Genomic DNA, 20,084 nt, shown 5'->3' on the forward strand with positions numbered 1-20,084 from the left:
AATAAAAAATTCACAAAGTATGTTTGTGAGCAATTCAGGAGTATCTTGTAGGTTACACAATTAGATATTGTAACATGAACATTGTGTTCATCATTCACTGATTGCTTTACAACTTGTGTGGCATAGTTATTAGTTAGACAAAATTTATAAGGCAATAAAATTTAAGTAGAAACAGTTGTGTATTATTACTAGCTTTAAGCTATTTAGGATAAATGAGTTTAGTTCTCCAGGAAGAAGAAAATTATTACTTAGATTATATTGTATTTGTTTTACGTTGGGTAAGAAGTCAAGGAAATTGACCAATCCTGTATAGAGTTAAGGTAAAGAAAATAATGAAGCTTTACAAAAAAAAAGTTTGAAATTACTTAGAAGGTTCTAGAGACTAGCTGAGAACTTTCAAATGAAGAAAAGTATTTTTAATAATAACATGAAAAATCACTTGTCAGTTAGAGCAGTCATCACTTTGGCTCCATATATTCTCAGAGAAATGTTTAGTGAAAATACTTTATTAAACATTCTGATTTTTCTGTCTACAAAAGAGTTGTATGGTTTACTGAAAGCTCATGGAATTTTGTGGAAATACATGAAACATCTTGAAAACTATATTACTGAAACTCTAAAAGGTCAATTTGGGTCATGAACTAGGCCAAATTGATTAAGCCTGTAGTGAGAGAAATAACTTGATTTTTCTCCCTGGTTAATAATAAGCTCCTTTTTTCATCATTTTAAAACAGAGTATCAGCTCTATTTACTAAGACAAAATGTAGGATAATTAATTAAAACTAATATAGTTTTATGTTGTACATCTTTTGTGTCTATAAAATAAAGGAGGGAAAAGGTTTCAGTGCTTTACCTTTGTGATTTTTATTTTAGCCAGAATGGACATTACTCAGTAGAAGTGAATATATTAAATTTTCATCTTCTATGTTGTTACAAATAAATGAAAGAAATGTAATATTTTTTTCTTTTATATTTGGATCTGAGATATCTTATGTAAACCTAATGTATGTTTGTAATAGTCTTGATATATCCAGTGACTTGAAACACATCATTAATACTGTTTGTTTTTATTCATATAGCACTTCATAAACTATGGATTTCAAAATAATCTTTTAAAAGCAAATACCTGAACAGTATCTATTATTTGTTTTTCAAGAATTTACTGATTAAGTAAAAAAAGAAATTGTCTGCAATAAAATTGATTTTGTTAGAGTGCTAGTATTGGTGAAAGGGGTGTAGTTGTTTGGTTATACTCTAGCTGTAATTCTGTAGAATGGTAATTCTTTGGGTTTTGTTTTAGCTATATGTATTGGACAGACTGGGGTGAGAAGCCCTATATTGGGAAGGCTGGCATGGATGGTAGTAACCCTAAAATCCTGGTGAATGAATCACTAAAATGGCCTAATGGACTGACTATGGATTATGAGACCAAGGAAATATTTTGGGCTGATGCAAGTGAGGACTACATTGCTGTTGCTGACTCAGAAGGAAAAAATAAAAGAATAGTTGCAAAAAGGAGTGAGTAAACTAAGTCATGTTTCATGGTATTATGACCTTTAAGTAGTTTGGGGTGCATGGTCCTGTTAGCACATGAAATTGTTTTGTCCAACTTTTGTCAAAGAATAATAATGATATTGTTAGTCATTATGATTACTGCCATGTCCTGCAAAAACTTTGGGTGTGTCTGTTATCATTTGGAAAGAGAGTTTCCAACTTTGATTTCTGTAAAACGTTTTTCATCAAACAGTAATAAGAATATTGTTATTCATAATAAGTTCTTGAAGACTGGAGGTTTTATAACTTTGTTTCTTACAAACATTATGACCTTATCCATACATGTGGGGTTAATATTATCCTTTGACGTAAAATGTACATGTTTCAGCATTTTACAGAGTAACATTCAAAATTTAGTTAAACTACTTTGTTATAAGTGTATATCAGTAAATGTGGCATGGAAAGGCAGTGTATAATTCGAATTTATATGCTATCTAGTTCTTGATTTCATAATAGTCCTAGTTTGCCCATTTCTGATATTCCTTCTGCCTTATATGTAAGCTCCTGAGGTTAACACAAAATACACTCTGATAGTATGGATACTGTAAGATATAATCTAAATTTATAACTTCCTGAAGATAAAGTCACATGCAGCTTTCTTTTATACTAATTTTTTTTCTGATGATAGTATCTATGTGGTAGATATTTTTATTTAACAAGTGGAATTTGTCCATCTTTACAAAGAAAACACTTGTTTTCAGATGATAGTACCAGTTCATTACATTTAAATATTGTAATTTATTCATAGGAATTAATCCATCTTGACTTTATAAACACTTGTCTTTATATTATAATACCATATTTTTATACTTGTAGCTATAATTGTTTGGGGAGTGGGTTTATCTAATGTTTATGCATATACGTATATAAACACATTTTGCAGATAAGAATATCCATACATGTTCAAACTGTTTTTTGATTATTGGAGATTGTCTAGTCTCAGTAGACAGCTTACATATTGCCAGTTTGGTAGCTCTTTGGTTACTTTTAAACAAACAGTTGTTCTCTGTGTTTGTGTGGTTACTTGTCCCTGACATGAACTTGTAATAGTAAATTCCTCAATATTTTTTATATATTCTACTTTGATTTTATAAGAATCTTTCCAATAAAAAGGTAATGGAGTAGCAGTGTTCTTTGTGTTACTTTTTTGTGTTGTTAAAAAATGTGATCAAAAAGTTGCTTATATTTTGACATATTTTAAAAATACTTATGATTTTTATTACACTATTTGCTAGGCACCCTAGGCACAGCCCACCATATCTTTGCTCTTTCTGTATTTGAGGATTATCTTTATTGGACTGACTGGGAAACCAAAAGTGTTGAGAGCTGCCACAAATACTCGTGTCAGAAAACCAGAACTGTATCAGTTCTAGCTCATCGACCAATGGACATTCAAGTATTCCATCCTCTGCGACAGAAAGCAAGTGTGTATGAGAAGATAGTTTTAAAAAAATTACTTTAATATCAGATTTGAAATAAAATGTAAATATTTTTTCTGTGGTTACTGTAAAAACTTAATTACTTTTTGGCTATGTTTCACATTATTTTGGAGTACAATGTACAATACTTCTAATGGTTGCAGTATGAAATTTTGCTATGAAACCTATAATTGTTGCAGTAGAATATAAAACTTTTTGATATTTGCTATATTGAATTTGGTCACATGAACTTTCATTATTGTTATTAGGATTAAAATTAATCCATAGTTTTACATGAAGTCTTGTCATTATCCTTTCTTAGATAAGAGAATAGGATGAAACCTTTTATTGACTACTGTGTAAATGCTATTGTGTAATTTTAAAAGTAGAATATATATTCTACTTAATTTAAGGAAGTCATATTGTTTGATTAAATGTAGACTGATTTATAAAATAATTGAATTACATTATACATAAAGATATAGGATTAGTAATACATTGTTGCAAATTTCAGTTTCTTAAATAAGAGATAAAATTTTAAAAAGTGGCAAATACATTAATGTTATTAAGGTACACATACCTCACATAAACAAATTATATTTCAATGCTATAAAGTTTACTGTAATTTGGAAGATTCTAATAATATTTGTTTTACTCCACAGTTAAAGGAGTGAATCCATGTAGTAATCATGGAGGATGTAGCACACTTTGTCTTTTAACACCTGGTGGTGGAAGTGTTTGTTCTTGTCCAGAAAACTACATTCTACAAGCTGATTCTGTTTCTTGTGAAAGTAATTGTTCCAGGTTAGTGAAATAGTTTAGATTAGTGCATAAACCCTCTTGATATTGGAGCTCAAAGTGTGCATTCCATGACGTTTTAGAAAGAGACAATCAAACTTCAATTAAGCTACTTTATTATCATTGTAAATCTGGTTTGATGTGGTGATTAGAGTACTGAACTCACAATTTGAAGGTTAGAAGTTCAAATTCCCCTCACCAAACATGCTCCTTCTATATGTTGCCAGCTGGGTCTGCCTCCCAGATGTAAAAATTCTTGGCTTAGAAAATCATTGGCCAACCCTAAATTAGTTGACATTAAGGTCATAAAGGGGGAAATATTATTTTTGTAGACAAGAAAACTTTACATCAAAATGTAGTTAGTTAATAAATCTAATTTTAATATGTTTTAAATTTTAGGTTCTTAATTTTGTAAGAATATATTTTAAAATAATCCTCAAAGTCATAATTAGAAAGTCAGACCCACTTATCATGCCCATCTGTCATATCTTCCTTTTCATAAATTGACAGTAGTTTTCTCTGATATTTTATCCTGTATAATTTATAACCAATGGGAAGCCAAAGGTTTATTTTGTTATTATATGGTATGTTATTTTCTGTACAGGGAATTGTCTACTGCATTTCCTGTTCAAACTATTCCCACAGGAAGCACATTAACAAGCTTAGGAAGCTAGAAAAATTATGATAATTATAAGGCATTGTCTGCTTTTATGTGTTATTATTTTGTGTTCTTAAGTACAGTGTTTTATTAAATAAAACTTCATTTAGTATGATAGTACCATTAATATAAAAGTGGATTAAGTTGCATCAACAGTTGACAGCCAAAAAACAAGGGCACAAGTAAGTACCATATTTCTCGTTTTTTTATGTATATTATTAATTTATTATTATAAAATAACTAAAATGTAAAAAGAAACTTATTAGGTTAAATCATGTAAGGTAATGAAAAATAGTAGTAATAATTCTTCATGAGGTATGCTTGAGAGCAGCTTGTTTATTGTTTAATTTAGCATTTAACTTGAGCTACATGTTCATCAAGGGATTTACTATTTATATGGTGGGATTTTTAGTTAGGCATAGTTCAAAGAGCAGTAAAATTTAGTATAAATGGACATATACTGTTATGAGCTTTTAGGGTATACTTTCAGTAAAAATGCCTAAATAACAAATCTGATTTTAATTTAGGTACAAAAGACTGATGATGTTTGCTGAAAGCTTATTGGATTTTGTAAAGATAAACAAAACATATTAAAAATTATAGTATGGAATCTGATGGTCATTTTGTGTGTCACAAGATTAGTGTAATCCACTGAGCCTGTAACAAGAGGGTTAATGAAATAGTAAAAAATATGATATCATATATTCTGAGATATTATTTTCATGATTTGTTTCACATGGTTTTACTGGCATATAGTTCATCACAAGTAGTTATAATAGGCTTATATGTCTGATATATGTGGGTTTTTTTTAGTAGTATTAACTTTAACGATGTAATAAAGACAGTTAAAATAGAGTTAGATTTCAAAAATTAAAATTTTGGAAAGAGGTCCCCATTTTGAAAAAGTGGAAAATTTGGGACATTTATTAGGTTAGGTATTTGTAATTTTTCAAAATCATTGAAACAGTATTGTTAAATAATGCATGACCTTTCTTTCATGTTTTTAAATGTTAAAAAGAATGAAGAAAGTCTTGAAAGTCTCTCCTATAATAAATAATAGCTCAGGATTGTATTTTCTCAGTCACATTTACAACAAAAGTGGTAACAAGTTATTTCAGATTAATTTTTAATAATAATTTAAAATATTCTCACTTGGTGCAGGTATATACAGATAGTACTGTTTTACTTTGTTTGATAACTAAATTAATAGTAAGCAAAGTATAAACTGTTATTGTCTGTTTGATTTCTGTTTACCCTGTTGTGTAAAAGCTACTCAAGCTGATTGCCATGAGTCTGATATCTTTCATGAAAACATCTGCTTTCTAATAATTATCTGAATTGTACAAAAAGCAGTAACTACTGGTCATATTTATAAGGTTAATAAATAAGAAATATTTCATTATGAATGTGTTGGATAAAGAAGTGTTTGAAACATGTATGTAGTGAATTTATCAGTACTGTTGGTACATCACTGAATACTTTATCCTTCAAGACTTGAAACATCATTTGATAAGTTCAGCCTGTATTAAACTTCAAGAAATCAAATGTGTTCTGGACTCTAGCATGTATTTCCTGAGCACATAATGATCATAAATGTTCTGTAGATTCAAGGACATAAATACCATACAAATATTAATCTAACTAATAGTTATTTTAACTCTAAAACATTTAAAACTGGTTCTGCATTTGTTTTTCTTTCAGATATAAATCCCACAAAAAATAACCAATTTTTTCTGTTCTGATATACTAAAGTATTACTGTATAAAATCTTTCATTTATTTCTTAGCTTTTGAACTTCAGACCAAATTTTTACTGACTACTTTGATTGCAAAAGAATCTGAAAAATGTGGATGGTAGTTGATTGGAATTATAAATATAATTATGTTAAAGTGGCTAGGATTTTTATTTGTTGTTAGTAATAGAGGGTAATAAAATCCGTTTTTGTTTGTATTTTTATATGTACATAAAATCAGATCCTTCTGTGAGAGGCTTTAAACTTAATTTAGGGGATGAAGGCTGCTCTTGTTTGTGAAATGGGGTTATTATCCAGCCTTTTCATATGGTAATGACTGCATTCATATAATGATTTAATAAAGCTTCCATTAATACAGATACATACATCTCTGACCCCCAAAATGCCTGTTGAGGCAATAAATATTTTCTTGAATGTATGCATAGGACTCAAAACATTTCCTTCCTTTTAGCATTCTGAATAAAAGGATGTTTATTTATCATTGTTAAATCTAAAATAATGTGTATCTTGAAGAACATTAATATTACATCCATTTACAATGCTTACAGGGTACTTTAATGTATGCGTATGTAACACCTCAACCCCCTTCATGGCACATAAAGCCATGGTTAGTATTTTTGTTTTATCAAGATGGTTTCAAAGACCAGTGTCTTTGAAGATTGAATCAACAGTAATTTATTTTTCAACAGATGATAAATGTATTTGTTTATTAACTCACATTGTTTCTTATTTATTACTTTTCTGTTTCTGTCATTTGAAGAATTGGCAAATTTTGTTTATGGGCTGCCCTTTCTACATCTGGTTTTGATGTAATAACCACCATCAATGAAATATATCTAGAAATACAAATATTGTATAAAGCTATGGTTAGGCTATTCAGTATCACACCATATACACAACATTAAATTTTCCAAGAGAAAAAAAGTGAAAGTGCTTTCACTTTAATAATGAAAATAAATGAAATTGTGTTGTTAACAGTCCAAATGTATCATCATGTGATGTCAGACCACAAAAAGCATTTGGTACAAGGATTCTAACTTTTCCTTTTTGGCTTTCAAAATTTTTAAATAAGAAAAGTCTCTTGGTTTACCAAACACTGAAACCTGGAGAAAGCTCTGATTTAGTACCAAAAGTATACAAAGAATTATATTTGGATGCAGTTACTGAACACGAGGTTCATAAAGTACAGTTACAAATACAGTTAACTGATAGCGAATAAACTGTAATCTTTAGTTACATTTTGATATATTTTTAGTGCTTCTTATATTAGCTCTTTATTTTAGAAGATTGCCTCGTGTTTAAAACAAAGTTCCTTATTTTGTTTTGTTTAATACATGTTTTTGGTAGCTCTCAGTTTGTGTGTCCATATACATACAAATGTATTCCTTTTTGGTGGCACTGTGATGGACAAGATGACTGTGGGGACAGGACAGATGAACCTGCAGATTGTCCACCCTTTAAATGTATACCTGGACAGTTTCAGTGTAATAACAGCAAATGTATTCAGCCTAGGGAACTCTGTGATGGAATCTCTCAGTGTGGAGACAATTCCGATGAAAGAAACTGTGGTAAGTAGAAATTCCTTTGAACAGTGTGTGAATTAGTAGAATGTCTGTGCTTACTTGAATGAAAAAAAAAGGTTTTGATTTATGTTCGTACAGCTGAACAGTAGGCTTGGGTTCACAGTTTTTTTTGTTGTTGTTTTTTGTCAATTCAGCATTAAGTTTTAATTAATCCATGTAAGTGTGCTAACACAAATTAACAATAGAATATTCTGTTTTTTCTTGTTAGCAATTCAGTTGCATTAATATAATATATTAAACATAAAATTAAGATTGGATTGGTAATTACAAATGTGCTTATGAAGTCAAACTTTTTTACTTCCCCTTATCTACAAATAAAAGTTTTCTTTGAGCACATGTTCTTTATGTTTTAAACATGAAAAAAAGTTTCATGGTTGAATGTCTGATTATGACATTATATGTTGTGTTAAATAGCAGTCATCTACAATATAAATCTCTTTGGTTCTAATGTAGTAATTTATTGCTAATATGGCACTTAGTCATTAACTGATTATTTTGGGAAGAAGATATAAATATGGTTATGTACCTGATAGATATGGTCAAGTGCTATAAGTTTTGTGTTTTTTCTTTGTTCTGAGTTCACATCCTGAAATAATTTAACCTGACTTGTACAGTTCATAAGTTCTTAGTATTCTTTTAATTAGTATGACTAGGATTTAAGATACAGAAAATTACAGTTTGTTATGAATGGATGTGTTCAAAGATGCATCATGTTTATGGATGTTTTGTATCCAACTCTTAGAATGCTCTTATGAGACTGAACAGTGTAATCTGACTGTCACTCTTATAATGCAAAGCAAAATCCTTTGTTGAGCATAATAGAACATGAACCAAAGATACACAGTCCAACATCTATCCCAAGGCTACATTTAGCTTTACTTTTGTTTAAGTACATACAGACAGATGTTTAACACTTATTTTCTTTGTATGCACAAGCAATTGTTTAGTCCCATGTGTGTTCATGTGCTTACAGGCAACTGTTTAGCCCTTCTTTTGTTTGTTTGCATACAGGCAATTGTTTGTGTTTTCAAATTCATTCTCCATATTCATGATATGGCAACTTTCAAAGCTAAAAAAGTTTGCATATTTCCTTATATGCGGACAACTATGGATGTGTAAGAAGTCACTTCAAGGTGTAGGAACTTTCAAACCTAAAGAAACAATTTTATGTTTTTTCTTTTACTTGCAGACAACCACACATGTCTACCAAGTCAGTTTAAATGCCCAAGGCATGGGAACTATTCTTCACAGTGCATCAGTCTTTCTCAACGATGTAATGGAGAAAAGGATTGTCATGGTTATGAAGATGAAGATGATTGTCGTAAGTTGATTTTGAGTGAAGCTGTTTTCCTGTTGCACTTTCTGTTTACATTGTGTTAAACTGTATCTATAAATATTTTGCATATGTGCTGCATAAATACTGAGGAGAATATTCATTGTCCTAAATTCAATTTCTCTTTCATTTTTTCAGCATCAAAAACTTGTTTAGCCAATCAGTTCCAGTGTAATAATTCTCGCTGTGTACCACAAGTGTATGTTTGTGATGGAGACAATGACTGCCATGACATGTCTGATGAACCTGCATCATGTAGTATGTATGGTGTTTGGAATCAATAACATGGGCATGCAAGTTATTTTCATAAGCTAGTCATATTTGTTCTTGTAACATTTATTTAAGTAAAAGGTATGTCATGGAAGATTTTAGGTTAAAACCATGATTATACTCAAAATAGATTTTGTAATTTTCCACCATGTTCTTTTTAATATTATATTTATAAACCAGATCCAAAACAACAGTTTTTGTGTTTCTTTTTAACTCTTCTACCCTAAAACAATTAAGATTTGTGCAAGTTTTTTGTTTGATTGTTTGTCTTAAAGAAAAAGAATAAATCACTTTTTCCTGTATTTATCTAAAGTACATGGGCATATGTTAAAAAACAGAGTACTTCATCCAGCAGTTTAAGCTTCTGAACATGCTTAACAATTTGTTCTCATTCTTGAACTTGGCCAGAAAACTGTGTGCAATAAATGGATACAAGCACATGATGTAGAAAAGTGATATACTAAATTGGAACAGAAAATATCATTCTTTTTAACCAGCTTGATTGTTAAAATATAATTTCATTTTTCAGTAGGGAGTATTTATTTATTGTTTTATGAAGAACAATGTTTTGTGGAAATCTAAGGACATTTTTCATCATTCTCAAATCTAGTAAATAAAGGATTTTAAACAAAAGCAAGTAACTTCCATGGCTACATGCTTTATGCTTTAAAAAATAAGTTCCAAAAACCTGTTGTTGTTTGTTTTCTTGTGTAGCCGTATAATGAATAAAGCAAATAAAGTTTTATTTCTTGGCATAATTTTTCTTATACTTTTGTTTCTGACAGAGGTTCGAGTTTGTCCAGAAAATTACTTTAGATGTAATTCTGGCCGCTGTATTCCCCTTTCCTGGAAATGTGATGGTGACAATGACTGCACTGACCATGAGGATGAACCTCCATCCTGCTCAAAAACATGTACCTCTTTAAACTATTTCAAATGCAAGAACAATCGTTGTATCCCCAGTAATTGGCGATGTGACTTGGATGATGACTGTGGTGACTTTTCAGATGAAGAGAACTGTCGTACGTTTCTTTCTGCACCCCTTGGATAGTATTTGATTTATTTATTGGTCCATTGTTTCTAATAACATTGATGAAAAATATTTTAAAAAAATTTTTATTTTTAATATGGTAATTCTATATAATTAATTTATGAACCCGTTTCAAAACAAAATTCTTAAAAGTATTAAGAAAACTAGCACACTTCAAACTAGTAAGGAAAAAATTGAAGTGGCATTAACTATAAAAAACCTAATGATGAAGCTTTGAACAATTTATTTAACACTCTTAACATAGGTTCAGTCAAACTGACAACCAACATGACCTTTGTGTACTCATTTAACCCTTTCACCCTAGGTATCCTTTACTATGCACGACAGAAAGGTTTAATGTCATACATTCAAAATATTATTACTTTTTGTTTATTATTAATATAATATAGCATACACCTAGCTGATAATCTGTATTTTAATAGTATCTAAATTTTAAGTTGTTAATTATATAATGAAATAAAAAACAAATCCTGTACTTGTGGTGTTACACAGCAAATCATTTTGTCTATGCATCTTCTGTGTTTTATTCATCACCCCATCAAAATGTACAAAATTAAACGTAAATTGATCTCTATAATGTCATCTTTGCTCAGACGTACTACAATTTCATAGTCTTCAATTTTGTCACATCCACTCTTTCAGGCTTTGTCAGTAGTTCTCTTTTGCATTTAATTATGTATTACCTTTAACTTAGAGAAAGTCAAGGTTTTCATCTGGAGAGTTAAGAGAAATTGTCTGTTTTTTTTATGTGGTTAGTCTATGATCTCTAGTACATTATTTAATTAAGTAAAAAGTGTTTAATGCACTACTACAATTAGTATAAAATATGTAGGCTTAGGTACAATTGACAGCAAGAAAAAATATTGGAAAGTAATTTATTTTTCATTTTTCATGTTTATCATTATAAAAGTAACTAATGTAAAAATAGGGATATTTAGGTTATTTAAGATTAGATTAGGTAAAAGAAAGAAAAATGTAATAAAAATGTTTCACTAGGTACTCACACAAGCAGCATGTAAGTAATGTAACTCAATAGTGTAATGTGAGCAACACATGCCCTGAGAGATTTACTGCTTATTATGGCATGGGTAGTATTTAAACGTTGTTGTTTTTTTTTGTGTGTGTTTTTTTTAGTGGTTACAAGGTTGGTCTAATTGTCAGATCTCATGTTTACAGTAGTGAAAATAACATATTAAATATAAAGTTTTACTGTAAAAAAAAACATTTGAAATGTATTTAGGAGGCTGTAGGGATTATATGAAGGAAATTTGAAATTTTTGAAATGAGGAAAAATATTTTCAGTCTCAATATGAAAATTAATTTGTACCCAGTATCTTAAAATACTCAATGCATTTGTAGACAGTTATTTATTTTAGTTTATTTAAAAAACTTTGCTATAAAATATTATTTTTTGTATGTGAAAGATGAATAATGTTAGCTGAAGGATTTTGTGAAAATATACAAACTATGTTAAAAGTTAGTGGTGTCAAAACTATAAAAACTGTAACTCTGTCAATGCAAGCGTGGTCAATTTGACTGACTAGGAAACCTCTTTGTACTCATTTAAAGTCTTTATAGGTTTAATACTTCTAACTTTCAATATAGTATGTATATCTTCATAAAAGTTGGCAGTTGTTCTGTAAACATTATGTCTTTCATACACAACATATCACATTTGTTAGGACAGTATTTTTAATAAACTGAGAAAAGACTTGTCCATGAATATAAGTAGTTTTTAATAGTCCCATATAAAGTGATTTTCATGTTAAAACTAAACATGCTTTTCTTCACCTCAAAAATATCAGATTTTATTTTTACAAACTCTAACACTTTGTAAGTACATTTGAAATATGTACATTTGTATAGTTATGGTAGACAAAATAATGGATAAATTATCTATTATTTTGTCTACCATAACTATACAAATCTGGTTAATTTAACCAAACTCTTAACCACTAAAATAAATCTAAATTACCCTTTTCTCTTTCTAGAATCATTTCAGATTGTAACATGAGACTACATTCTGTAATACTAAGTAGCTTTAAAATTGTAACAGCATACATCTGTTTATACTTAAATTTTATTGTTAAATTGATCTTTGTTTGTTTGTTTTCTGAATTTTGTGCAAAGCAACACGAGGGCTATATGTGCTAGCTGTCCCTAATTTGGCAGTGTAAGACTAGAGAGAAGGCAGCTAGTCATCACCACCCACCACCAACTCTTGGGCTACTATTTTACAAGGAATAGTGGGATTGACCATCACTTTATAACGCCCCAACGGCTGAAAGGACGAGCACGTTTGGTTCGACGGGGATTTGAACCCACGACCCTCAGATTACAAGTCAAATGCCTTAACACACCTGGCCATGCTGGGCCAAATTGCCCTTTGATTAACCTTTGAACAACATCTGACTGCTACTATTCATGCCATTATAAGCTGTAAATTACTTGGAGAATGTGGGGGCTCTCATGTTACACTATTGAATTACCTTACCACTAGCTGCTCATGTTTATAACTCATGAAACATTTTTATTATGTTATTGTCTATTTTACTGACTCTAACCTTAAAGAGATCCCTATTTTTATATTTTGGTTACTTTTATAATAAGAAATAAGGAATACACATGAAAAATAAGAAATAGAGTACTTACCTGGGTTTTTTTTTTTACTTTTTTTTAAACAATTAGTACTAATACAATAAATAATTTTTGATTATATAATGGACCAAATTATATAGAATAATAAGAAAGAAAAGGCAGATAATTATCCCTATCTATCACCATTTTTCTGGCTTTCTAGCTATGAAAAGAGCTGTTATAAATTCATCAAGCTAGTCATTAACTTTCCCATTGGAATGAAACTTGTACTAAGACAGAAAATGACTATTCTCTATTTGGAAAACAAAGTAATATAATGCATCATTTGATAGATGAAACCTTGGCTTTCTATTGGTTATACATAATGTAGTATAAAATATAAGAGAGAACTATTAACAAACCTTGAAAGAGAGCATGTGGCAGGTGGGTGTGACAGAAATGGTCCTGATTTTCTATTTAATGGATCTGTAACCAAACACAATTTCCAGTTATAAGATTATAGTTTCTCTGAAGAATGACAATTTTATAGTGATTAATTTACACTAAATTTCATACTTACTGAAGGGGTGGTGAAGGGGATGTCTAGAGAAAATATTTTACATTTCTCTCACTAGAGGAAATTCAAGATATTTTAGAATATTGCCTTATAAAAGTAAAAAACTTATATACTATCAAAATTTGGATTATTAGCTACAATTTTATGCTGCACCAATTAGTATAATATAAATAAAAAAGTAGTTTAATTAAGTGTTGAATATAAATGACCAAAACCTTGTGACATTCACAGTAAATGATGTCCAGGCAGAGAGGGCTTATGATGGTAAAATACTATATACACTGCTGGCCAAAATCTTAAGGCCAATGAACAAAAAGAAAAAAATGCATTTTTCGTTGTTAGACTCGACCACTTATTTGAGTAGAGCTTTGAAAGATGAAAATAAGAAAAGGGAAAATAGCATTTAATAGGAAAAATGTGAACACTATGAAATTAGCCTAAATACTAGCTGGTTAAAAGTTTTAAAGACCATACTGAAACGAAGCATTAATCGGTAAACACGTAACAAAAGTTATTCATTTGTGTTCAAGCATTAGCATTGTCAACATCTCCCACTGACATCTCCTGTTTTACATTGGGTAAAAACATGGCAAAGGCTAAAAAGTTGATAGAGTTTGAATGTGGCAGAATTGTCGAGCTGCAAAAGCAAGGTCTCTCTCAACATGCCATTGCTGGTGAGATTGGGTGTAGTAAAACTGCTGTTGCAAATTTCTTAAATAACCCTCAGGGATACATAAGGAGAATTTCAGGTGGTTGGCCCAAGAAACTTTCACAGGTGTTGAGCAGGAGGATTCGACGGGTTGTTCGGCAAGACACCAGCTGATCATCATACCAGATTAAGGTCCCTACGGACGTAGAACAAAGCTCAAAATCAATAAGACAGCATCTGTGAGAGAAAGGCTTTAAAAACCGTAAATGTCTTCAAAGGTTATGCCTCTTTCCACACCACAAAACAGCTCGGTTAAACTTTGCTGAGAAGCACCAAAACATGGGACGTAGAAAAGTGGACAAAGGTTTTGTTCTCTGATGAGAAAAAATTTAATCTGGATGGTCCAGATGGCTTTCAATGTTAAAATGTATGTTACTGGCACTATAAGGATATGTTACCAGAGATATTTTCTACACTACACAGTGGAGAAGGTTCCATCATGATCTGGAGTGCTTTCTCCTTCCATGGAATAATGGAACTTCAGGTTATACACAGGAGTCAAACAGCAGCTGGCTACATTGGCATGTTGGAGGAAGCATCCTTATTAACTGAAGACCATTGCTTGTGTGGAAATGACTGGATCTTTTATCAGGACAACGCTGTAATCCACAATGCCTGCAGGACAAAGGACTTTTTCATGGCGAATAATGTGATTCTTTTGGACCATCCAACGTGTTTGCCCTAACTGAACCCCATTGAAAATGTTTGGGGGCAGATGGCAAGGGAAGTCTGTAGAAATGGACGTCAATTCCAAACAGTGCATGATCTTTGTGAAGCCATCTTCACCACTTGGAATAACATTCCAACCAGCTTTCTGCAAATGCTTATATCGACCATTCCAAACCAAATGTTTGAAGTTATTTGCAATGGCGGCCATGCAACTCACTACTGAGACCTCTTGTTGGGCATTTCCTACCCTGTTTAGGACTTTTTTTTAGGTATGGTCTTAAACTTTTAACCCAGCTAGTATTTGGGCTAATTTCATAGTGTTCACATTTTCCCTGTGAAATGCTAAAAAAGGTTTTTATTTTTATTTTCCCTTTTCTTATTTTCATTTTTGAAGCTCTTTTAAAATAAGTGGCTGAGTCTAACAATGCAAAATGCATATTTTTTCTTTATGTTCATTGGCCTTAAGATTTTGGTCAGTAGTGTATATGATAACCATGCTAGGTTGTGTAACAAATTCATTTTGTATAATAAAAATCTTGTGCTGTTGCTGTTATAATTTAAAAATAAATAATTAATTATTTTTTTTATATAAAATACAAATTTATAACAGTGATGCCTATCTAATTCATATGTTATAAATACTTTTTTTTTTGTTCGTTTTTGTCACGTTCCATTGTCTAATCTTATTCTAGACCAGTGTTTCTCAAAAAATTTTTCTTGCCAAAGACACTTTGACTTTAATAAAAATATTGTGTGTGGCACCTGATGAAAACTTTCCAAACACACTACCCTTATTACCATGGGAAGTATCAAGTTATTAGAGCATATAAACAATACTTTACATGTATGCCTTTTGAAAATTCTGTAGCATACTTGTTTGTGTGTGACAGCACACAGGTTGGAAAACACTGTTCTAGATATTGAGGTAAACTTGGATGTCTCATGCTAAAATACTTATATAGTTACTTAAACTCTTACAGTAAGTTTGAGGCAGTTGAATATCATTCATTATTGTGATTAATAACCAAACCCACCATCTAAGTAATAATTATTTCGTTACATTTTTTAATACATGATACTAAATAGTTTATATGATACCTTTTGACCATTAACTGCTACTTTTAGTGAGGTAGGTTCTGAGAAGGACTACTTTTGTGGCAGTAGGTGCCAGGTTTTAATTGTGATAGTTTTCTTGTTAGTAAGGTTGGTGTATCATCAACTTCACCACCACTTTTATCATTTTAGGTAGTTAGTAACTAACCACTGATAAGATTTAAGTGATTGTATATGTCGTCAACCATTAGGTGTTTGTTCTGTGATATTTTATGTGAATGTTTCTGGCATGTCACACTTCTGTATTTGAAGTAAAAAATATCCTCTGTGTGGCTTACAGCACCAAGAGAATGCTCTGAAGAGGAATTTCAGTGTGACGATGGTCGCTGTTTCGACATATCAAAGCAGTGTGATGGAGAAGTAGATTGTTTGGACAGTAGTGATGAGGCCAACTGTAGTAAGTGTGATTAAAACAAGATTAGTTAAGGATAGAAGGTACTGAGTTTAGTTTTTTTATTTCTTCCAGAGAGTATAAATGATATGTAGCTGGGATTTATCAGAAATATTGAAAAAGAAAAAAAATACGACAATAAATGTTTTTTATTCTAACAAGTAATTTAATGAAAAATATGAGTGACTTTTTTAAAAAGTGAGAATAGTTTTATTTATACACCCATAATAGTTAAAAAAAAAGTATTTCTTCACTTTTAATAATACATGCAAACACTGCTAAGCAAAATGTACTAGTATTTTAGGTATTATGTGTAATTGTTACTGCATACAGCATACTTTATTCCTATGGGTATTACATGTAAACATTGGGCAGTATACATTATTACTCTAAATATTAGTTGTATATAAAAAAAAAAAGAGAGAGAGAGACCATTATTGTAGGCATCACATGTTAATATACTTGAGTAATGTCTACTTTTATTAGTGAGATAAAACACCTAAAATGTCTATGTAAAACTATTATTTTAATGTATCAGAGATAAAAATTGCAATCTCTTATCATCACAGATTTCACATGTAAACACTGCAAAGTAAAGTATTTATTATGTTAGCAATCACATTTAACATTGCCAAGTAAATTACTTTTATTGTTTTAGGTAATACATGTAAATGCTTATGGATAAATTATACTTTTGTTATTTGTGGTATCACCTAAAATAAATTCTGTTTTTATTATATTAGGTATTACGTGTATAAAGTTTCTGAAGAAATTATACTTTTTTTTCTTCTTTTTTTTTGAGGTATCACATCAGGCCTGAAGTTTTGTGTCTGTCAACTACATGACGAGTAGACATAAACTTTTACTGGTTCTGTATTTTTCAATTATTGTAAATGATAATGTTGCAAAAACTGTGAGAAAACAGAACAAGTAATTCAGCAAAGTACAAAGAAACTGTTTAAAATAAGGTGTAACAATAGAGAACACAATTTTTATGTTTCTTAACCTTGAATATTTCAGTCTAGCCTTTAAATTCAACAATTTTTCATCATATACGTTTTGTTTCTTAAAGTAGTCTTCACAGAGCAAAGATTTTAACTTAAGAGTTATACATACCTTGTCTTAATGCTATTAACTTGGCTCAATGCTTTTTTTTCATTGGTGAAGAAATTTTCAACCTAATAATCCGTGATGACGAGAAAACCCACTTGTAGAGAAAATTAAATATGTAAAACGGCAGGTGTGGCCAAAGAAGGTCAAAACATTGTTTGCTCCTTTACATAGAGCTTTCTTTGCCTATACCAGCCGTTTTTACATGTATAATTGTCAACCTAATGTTTACTAGAACAAAACGTATTAAATACTCAGAATCCTCATTGACCAAAATTATTTCTTATGCATCTGTAAGTCTGTTGAGATTTATAATGAGGTATATTTTCAAGTCTAACAACTCTTCCAAGAACTTTTTTTCTTCTTCTGATAACTCTGGGCAGTACAGCCTTAATTTCTCTGTCTCCATACTGTAACAACCACTATCTAAACAACTGTTTGTAGTATATTTATTGTTATAAATAGCTGTTAACAGGTATTTGTTACATCAAATACCTGTTTTGATATAATGGTCTCTATCTGAAAGTTCTGGAAATTGTCTACAAGTTTCCAAGAACAACTCATCATTCTTAACATTTGCTAAAGGAAGTTTTTTTTGACAAGCTTTCTTTGACTGATCTCTTTTGTTTATTCTCATCAGTCATTTTTTTGGCTAAGTTTTCATTTTTCCCACATCAGCCCTTTCTGATCACTATTTCTACCACCCTGCAAGTATCTTGAAATGCCAAACATTTTTACAGCTGAAAAAAGTATGATATTTTACATGGATTTGATCACTGAATGTGGCTTTATCAAAGGCAATGACTAGCTCATGAGGCAAAGCATCGAATTTTGTTTTGAAACTACAATTCATGATTATCTATCAGTTGTTTTTTGTTTTGTTTTAATATTTTCATACTTATTGTTTACCATGTTTACTTGAGCTCATATTCTTACATTAAATTGGTATATTTCATGTGGAAAAGTGAAATCCTTCTGTCAAATGATTGACCAACAATTTTTATTTCATCCTACATAAAAAGCACTTATAAAAATCAGCAAATGATAGAGGTTTTGAGACCTGCACATACAAACTCTGCAAATTAAAGTCCTTACTCTTTGTAGTATCACATATTAGTATTTTTAATGGAAGTATGTTATTTGATATATAACATGAAGCAAAGTGTACTATTATTTTAGGCATCTATCACATACGAACTGCTTAGTAAAGTCTACAAATGTATCTGCAGAACAGCTGGTATGGGTATTAACACTTTTATTGATAAGAAAATAATAAGAAAAATACCTATACCAGCCATTCTGAGACACATTTTTATTTCAAGATTTATTTATTTATATTTACTTATCAAGAATAAGTAAAGCTGACTTTATTACTTTATGTAATATCAAGTGAAATCTTTATTTCTTTACTAGGTATTTGACCTTTTGCTAGATATTACAAATTTAAAAAAAATGTTTCTTCAAACAAACTACCACACATAAAAATTGTTAATTAAAATGTAATTTCATACTATTTAACACATGGTTTCTTGTTTTATTTTATTACAGATAGTACATGTAGTCCAACAGAGTTTCGTTGTAATGTAAACAACTTCTGTATATTGGGTAGCTGGCAGTGTGATGGGGATATTGACTGTTTTGATGGTTCAGATGAGGAAAACTGTGGTAATTATAATTTAATTTTCATTCTTTCATTTTTACATTGTTGTGCATAAATTTTAATGGTTTGAAACCAAATATATTAGTGATAATCATTATAATATAAATATTCAGAAACTGGTTTACTTATATTATTAAAGAATGTTACACTTTAACCCTTAAATAGCAGTCATCATCAGTTGATGCTGCTACCTAGAACATTCCTGCTAGTGGAAAATTATATCAATATGATGAAATGAAATGTAAAATCAGTTTTGGAAATATAATGAATCAAATCATGAAGCAGCTGAAAAATAATTATATATTGATCAAATGAGAAATCAAAATGAACTGTTCTGGATTGAGAATGGACACATGCCCAGTAATTTAAATTGAATGATGAAATGATGATAGGACTTCAACAAAGAGTTAGCTCTTCCAAGTCAGAAGTGAATGTGTTTAAAAATGCAAAAATTGCTTTTGCCTTACTGAACAGAAAATTGTATAATGAGAATCTGGGTGTATCTCTACTCTGCATGAAATTCTTAAAGAAATCTCACTTACTGAATGTAAAGTAAGGTGCAATATAACTATTTCATGAAACAGTTGGCAGTTTATGTGTTTTGACAATGGTACAGAAACTAACAACAAAATAGAATTTAGTAAGTGATTTTCTCTGGATTTAGTATGTTTGCACTTAAAATCTTATAAACAAATTTTAATTTTTATAAAGTATATGTTACAGAAAAGTGAGATACTTTGTTATTTTCTTACCATAATGAATATGGATTAATTAAAATGCCAGACAGACGCACCACTAACCTAAGTAAATACTAACTAGATCCAGACAGACGCACCACTAACCTAAGTAAATACTAACTA

At 30.3% G+C, this 20,084-nt stretch overlaps 1 protein-coding gene across 4 annotated transcripts in view; it reads left to right on the forward strand.

Annotated features, from left to right (window-relative positions):
• LRP1 (LDL receptor protein 1) overlaps positions 1–20,084 on the forward strand; it is a 253,189-nt gene that overhangs the window by 196,191 nt on the left and 36,914 nt on the right. For all 4 annotated transcript variants that reach the window (XM_076456984.1, XM_076456983.1, XM_076456986.1 and 1 more), the window contains 9 exons: positions 1,301–1,518; positions 2,790–2,978; positions 3,635–3,776; positions 7,529–7,749; positions 8,954–9,085; positions 9,236–9,355; positions 10,153–10,389; positions 16,344–16,460; positions 19,113–19,229. In XM_076456984.1, coding sequence (XP_076313099.1) covers positions 1,301–1,518; positions 2,790–2,978; positions 3,635–3,776; positions 7,529–7,749; positions 8,954–9,085; positions 9,236–9,355; positions 10,153–10,389; positions 16,344–16,460; positions 19,113–19,229 — 1,493 coding nt within the window. The remainder of the gene's footprint in view (positions 1–1,300; positions 1,519–2,789; positions 2,979–3,634; positions 3,777–7,528; positions 7,750–8,953; positions 9,086–9,235; positions 9,356–10,152; positions 10,390–16,343; positions 16,461–19,112; positions 19,230–20,084) is intronic.

Source organism: Tachypleus tridentatus, chromosome 9, assembly GCF_004210375.1.
Source record: "Tachypleus tridentatus isolate NWPU-2018 chromosome 9, ASM421037v1, whole genome shotgun sequence".
Classification (NCBI taxonomy): Eukaryota; Metazoa; Arthropoda; class Merostomata; order Xiphosura; family Limulidae; genus Tachypleus; species Tachypleus tridentatus.